Here is a 6,516-nt window from a genome sequence, read left to right as displayed (position 1 = left end):
TTCTAGATAGAAAGGAACTCTTTCATTGAAAATCCAGGGGCAGAACTGTCACCTGCCTCTCTGAAGACATCTGTCTCTGTTCCCTTAACTAGACAGCGTTTGGTCCACTGGGGTTTTTGAATACTTTGAGAGAGGAAGTTGAAGGGAGAAAGTGTGTTTGCCTTTGATCTCACACGCAGTCAGGGCATACAAGTCGGTGCTCAAGAGCACAGTCAGCAGGAATGAAGGCCACACTTCCTCGGATGCCAGGAGAGCCCCACTAGTCTAGATGGCCAGTGTCAGCGGCTGGGGGCCAGGGGGAGAGGCTTCCTAGAGGCTCTAAGAAAGAGGTGATTCAAACATAAGAGTACGTGAGAGAAGAAGGCTTGACTTGCCTAGCTAGAGTGTCGCTGGCGCGAACCACATCCTGCAATGAAATGATGCCAGAAGAGCCCCTCCTTGCCAGCCCTGCAAGAGATCAGTAGTTCTCAAAAATGGCTAAAGACAGGTGGAGGATGGACCAAGTCCAGACCTTCTAAGGAGGAACTATTTTAGAGTACACTCACCCAGGCTCCTGGCTGCTCCTGCCTGGGCACATGACAGGCAGCACAGTTTATGAGTTGGGTAGTTTCCGAGTTGAGAACTTGGGTCCTGAGCCAGCCACATCAGGGTTGGAATTCTAGCTCTTCCCTAACTAGCCATGTGACCTTTGCCCGGTTGTTAAACCTTTGTTATCCCTATATCCTCACCTGTAAGATGGCGATGATAGTGACCATGGCATGAGGGTGCCATCAGAGTTGGGAGAAATACCCCATGCGAAATGCTTGGCTCAATACCCGCCATGTAAGGAGATACTCAGTGACTCTAAACTTTTCTTTCATGACTGGAACCTAACTTTATTGAGAAGAAAAATTTGAGCTCTTGCCCAACTCTGCAAAGAAGAACAAGGTGAATAAAGCAGCTTTGGTTATAATTCCAGACATTCACCTGCTTGGAGGACCTTAGAATCATAGTCCATACTCAGGCTCTTCTTACTTCATTTGAAAGGCATGCCACGTGAGTGAGGATGAACATAAAATGTTGTCACCCTACTTATCAGTTTATTCCAAACACAAATGTCTCTGAAAACTTGCTATGGCTGCAAATTATCTGGGAATCAGAAAAGCACACCTTTAACGAGTTCTCTTCCCTCCTCCCCTCTTACCCCAACCGGGAAGAATTCTTTGACCAGGAGCGCACCCCTGCCCAATGACTCCCAGGCACGCAGCGGAGCGCGTTTCCACACCTCCTACGACAAAAGATACATCATCAAGACCATTACCAGCGAAGATGTGGCCGAAATGCACAACATCCTGAAGAAATACCACCAGGTAATCTTCTCTGTCTCTTCATTTGAAACTCTGAGAAGGTTAACTTTTGTGACTATTTATCACCAAGACCAAAGGTTTAAATATAGTGTTAGGAAACAAGGACACATTTGACATAAAAATCTCCTTTAGCCCGGTTTTCTAAAATTACTGTGGCCAGATTGCTGGCAGTTAACATTGAGGAATGCTTATGCTATAAAGATCATTAGTTACATAACTCTTTTAATCTGAATACTCTTGTGTGTGATACTTTCATAGATCACCACTCTGATCTTACAATCACTCAGTTTAAGATTTGGCGACTTCTCAGGAGATTTTTTTCTGTGACAGAAGTTAGGCGTTGATCTCTGAGTGTTTGTCCATTTATACCTCCAAATCCCACGCTGCTCTCACGGGTCCCTTCCTGTCCTGGCGCCGGAAAGGCCCACCCGGCTCACATCCCGCTGCCGAGAAAGTTCTCTGATTGTGAAAGGTGAGTGGTGGTCTGCGTCCTGGCGCCTTTCTTCCCCGAGCACTGTCCCTTCATAAACGCCTGGGGGTAGAATGGACCACCCGTGGGAGCAGCGGGCTCTCTCTCACGGAACAAATTCCAGCACAAGTTTGCCTGGTGGGGCGCACGTTCCCGGGGCCCAGCCCCAGCTGCGAGAGTCCTCCCTCTCCACGGAGCAGTAAGAGCATAAAGCCCAGCATCAGCTAATCCTGGGTTCAAATCCCAGCTCTATCGTTTACTGACCATGTGACATGTGACCTTTGAAGCCTCAGCTTCTTCATTTATACGTTGGAGATAAAATAAATTAAATTTAAAAAGATAAAATTGGGAAGGGCCTCTCCTTTGGGGTTAATTGGATAGACTTTCTGACAGCTTTGGTTACTCAACTGCCCTTTTCTTCTTTTTTTTCTTTGTTGTTTTTTGTTTCGATGAAATACATCCACAGTTGCAGCTGTATTCTGGGGGGTTCAAATTACCCCAAGGCCAACCTCTGGAGAAGTGGATCATAGCTAGCTATTTGAATAAATTCTTCCTGAGATTAATTTTCTGACACACCGATCTTACCAGCAGTGCAGCATGGCGGGTGGTTCAGAGCAGGACCTCAGAACCGGCCAGCTGCCTTTAGATCCCAGCTGTGCCTCTGACCCATGGCACGACCTTGGGCAAGTCACCTAACCTCTCGGCGCCTGCATAGTAGCCTGTAATATTTGGATAGTAGTACCCCCTTTACTCGGGTATTGTGCTAATTAGGTGAATTCATATTTATAACGTCCTCAGTTCAGTGATTGGTATATAAGAAGTGCTATATCAGTGATTGAATAAGATCATTAAATACCATTCTTGTAATTCAATTTCCTACATCCCAGTGTTGAAATCATTCTGATGTGGTATTCAGTTGTTAACTCTTTTAGGCCACTAGGGGGCCTAGTTTCTGGTAGAGCGTGGCACTGATGCAGAATTATGAAGATTTGAACCAATAAGGAGTTAGATTTTTTTTCCTTCGAGTTCTAATATCTTGCCCTATTCTTTATTTGCGGCCCAAATTCTACCCTAATTTCTACTCAGTGCTGAGAAAGGACAGCATCATCTCTCAGACCAATGGAAAATTCATATTAAGCATAACAAACTTTTGTAAAGCTCATTTCCTTCATTTGGTTTTCTTATAGTTGGGAAAATAACTGAGTGTGTTGATGTGAATATCCTTTTCATTAAATTTCTGTTAGGCCACAACAAACTCAGGTCTTAGAAATGATGATTATCAACTGATTAGCTGAACAATGTAGAAAAACATTCAAAAAGGGATAAACGGTCAAGAACCTACTTGAATTATTTCTCCTAAATTTACTGGTTTTTTCCCCCACTGATTTAAATTTATTGGGAGTTTTGGGGTCATATGGATTCAGCTTAATTAAAATTAAGAGGCACCGTCAGGAAAATTTTAGGAGTTTTAGAGGACTTACAGTGTAACTTTAGGGACATTGCAAAGTAGGTGAACAAGAAATACCTTAGAAAATATCATTAATATCTTATTTTAACCTTTCGAAATATAGAGTCTTAATTTTTAAATTTCAAAGTGACTGAATCGATAAACTGACAAAAACGATAAAGTAACCTCCCTGTTAAATAAGCTAGGTCAGCACCTCAGATATCAGTAAAGGATTTTAGGGTGAATACGTGACTTTTTTGGAACCTCCTCAGAGAACATCTGTTTATCCTCCCCTGCGGGACATTGACATTGGCGTTACTGTTCTAAGGATTAGGCGTAAGTAGTGTGATGGCGAGAACATAGGCATCATAAAGCCAAAAAAACTGGGGGGCATGGTGCTGAGAGAGAAAAGGTTACATGTCACCTCAGTACTTCTCTGCAGACAGACCCGAGAATCCTGTGGAAATTCGGTTCTGACTCAGCGGCGCTGATGCTGATGAACCAGCCTGTGAGTGACAGGGCAGTGCCCGTGTCCCAGGACAGGAGGACATTCTGAGCACTCAGTTCCGAGTCTGGTCTTGGGCTTTTTTGTTCATTGTCTGGAGGAGTGGTCAATTGAAATTTGGAAAGTACTTTGGAATCCTAGGTCCTGTACGCACCACCCAACTCTGAGACTGGAGGCATGCTCCCAGCAGACCCTACGCTGCCACCGCGTGCCTTGCTTCTCAGAAATGGGGGAAGCTGTTTGCCATCCTGGGGGTTCCTGTGGCCCAAGGAGTGCCCTGTGGCTTGCTGATGGGGGCATGTGTAGCCCTCCCTGTCCAGCGTCCTAAGCCACTTGTTCCCCGGGTTTTGCAGGGAGCTGCCCGGCACACTCACCCGCAAGCTTTTCCTGCTGCAGTTTTTCTCCAGTTTCTGAAAATTCTAGAGTCCTTTCCTCTCTAAATGTCACCCATCTCCTCTGTTCTCCCCTTCTGTCTCTCCAACAGCTGTATATTTAACATTTTCATCCTCCCCATCTTTAACTTTTCTTTCCTGTTTTCCATCTCCAAACATCTCTGCTCATTCTGGGGGGATTCCTCAGATCTGTCATCCAGTCCAAAGTCTCTCTTCCACTGTGCTAATCTGTTGTCTCACCTCGCCAATGATTTTTTTCTTTATTTCAACTATTAACTTTTTCATTCTAGAAGTTTCCTAGATTTTTCAAAATCCACCAGTTCACTCCTGATAGTTTCATGTTACATGCTCCTCTTGGAAATTGCATCCTTTATTTCTCTAAACATTTTACGCATAACTGTTCAAAACTTACTCCTGAAAGTCCTAACCTCTGCGGTTTCTGGGGGCCTGACTTTGTCATCTCCATATCTGCTGACTGTCATGCAGAGTGACCTGCCCAGCCAGACACCAGCCCAGAGTTTGGAGTTAAGACGTTCAGGGATCGGAGCCCGTGCAGGGAAGAGGAAAGAAGTAGGATGGGGCAGAGGGAAAAGTCAAACTGCCATGCCAGCCCGACCAAGCCTCAGCCATCTGGTGGGCCCTGCGAGGCATGCCTCCCAGAGGCTCCTAGGCTGGGCCAAATGACAGGCCGCCCCGGGGAGGCAGACCCAGGAGGAGCTGCCAGTGACCGGAGCTGGGCATCAACGCCTTCCCTGACGGGATCACACTTCCGTTCCCGTGTGTTGATAGGCTTGCTGAGATTGCTTAATCTTAATCTCCAGAAGACTCAGGAAGAAGGCCTCTGAGCCTAATTTAGGGAAGCTTTTTTCCAGAGAGTGCAAAAGGAGGGGGGAGGGCTCCCAGCCCAGGACCCCATCAGCTCCCTTCAAGGGATCTGACTGAGAACGGGAGCCCCCTGGCCCACCTCCCCCACCACACTGATGTCCTCAATGTCCCTACACACACATGTTCCTGTCCAGCTTTATCTAGCAACTCCAGGGCTGTGTCCCGACACTGCGGCTTGAACTGTCCCAGGGCACACCTGCCCAGACATGCGGCCTCCAGCCCCAGGCACGGACCACTCAGGGCCCAGCTCCTGAGTGTGTGAGGGGTAAAGGGATGGTTCTGGAACCCTCCAGCCTTTGATACCAACTAAGCGTCCCATTCAGGCTGTAGATCTTGAGGAAGCCCTGGGCCTCTCAGAGCTCCCCACCAGGGGTGATGCTCGGAGCAGGCCTTCTGCCTTTTAATTGTAGCAGACGCCATCTGTACTTATGATAAAGTACCTTATCACATTTTTTACAAAGTTATTTCATTTTCAATGATGATTTTTTACCGGTCTTTGTTATAGTGCATAACAAACAGAATTAGGAGCATCGGTGTTTGCATCTGGGTATGTCTGCATTATCTCAGTACTGAGAATTTTTGTAAACAATACAGAGGATTGCTTGTTCCTTTTAAGCCTGATTTTATTAAGCTTAAGAAAAGAAGTTTTATTTTTATATCAGCTTAAATGTAGTCATCCTTATGTGTGTTTTTTTAATACTTCAAAACTATTTGAAACCAAAATAAATTATATTAACTGACACTTTAACAGACCATTATCCCAAAACGTACCAAGACATCGATTCAAGGGAAGTGGGATTATTTATTTGGTCATTCTAAAACAAAGCCTCTTCCTTTCCTTCATGTTAAGTATGTTGTTGGCGTGATCTATAAACATAGCCAGAGGCACAATAAGGATTATGGATAATTTAACCTTTCAAAAACATTAAATGAAACAAGACTTTACATTGAAGTACTAATTTGATGCTATATTAAATTGTCATTTCAAGCCTCTAAAAAAAAAAAAATGAGTGAAACATGATAATAACAGCAATTTCCAAAAGCCGGCGCCCAGGTTCACACTACCACGTGGAGATATAAATATTTATCTGTGGCAGTCCATCACTTAGAACTCTCTCCGCTGCAACCTCAAGTCAGCTGTGAATCTTTTAATGGCATTTCATTTTGCATGAGAAGAGCAACAGATCTGGGCTTCGTAATCCTTGTTATTCTTGGTGAGTGCCTAAGAGCGAAGGAAACCAAGATCTTGTGGCTGTTACATTTTATATGTTTTTGAAAGCCTGGTTCCACGTCGTCCAGGTATTATTGCATTACAGTTCTAACAAGCCCACAGTTAACACAGGGAAAAAGTTGGAAGGGAGACTTAGGAAGAGAGAAATTTTGCCTTTTTTAATGATGTCATGACATAATTCATAAGTAGATTTTTTAAAGTAGGTAGAAAAAAATAAAAGCTCTTAGTGTTGGAAATTCAG

At 44.6% G+C, this 6,516-nt stretch overlaps 1 protein-coding gene across 1 annotated transcript in view; it reads left to right on the top strand.

The window, feature by feature from the left end:
- PIP4K2A (phosphatidylinositol-5-phosphate 4-kinase, type II, alpha) overlaps window positions 1-6,516 on the top strand; it is a 170,819-nt gene that overhangs the window by 123,797 nt on the left and 40,506 nt on the right. Inside the window, exon 4 of the mRNA XM_012644435.1 lies at window positions 1,197-1,349. Within this exon, the coding sequence (XP_012499889.1) occupies window positions 1,197-1,349 (153 nt within the window). The remainder of the gene's footprint in view (window positions 1-1,196; window positions 1,350-6,516) is intronic.

The sequence above is a fragment of the Propithecus coquereli genome, unplaced genomic scaffold (assembly GCF_000956105.1).
Source record: "Propithecus coquereli isolate 6110/MARCELLA unplaced genomic scaffold, Pcoq_1.0 Scaffold103, whole genome shotgun sequence".
NCBI lineage: Eukaryota > Metazoa > Chordata > Mammalia > Primates > Indriidae > Propithecus > Propithecus coquereli.
This window is presented reverse-complemented; position numbering and strand designations above follow the sequence as displayed.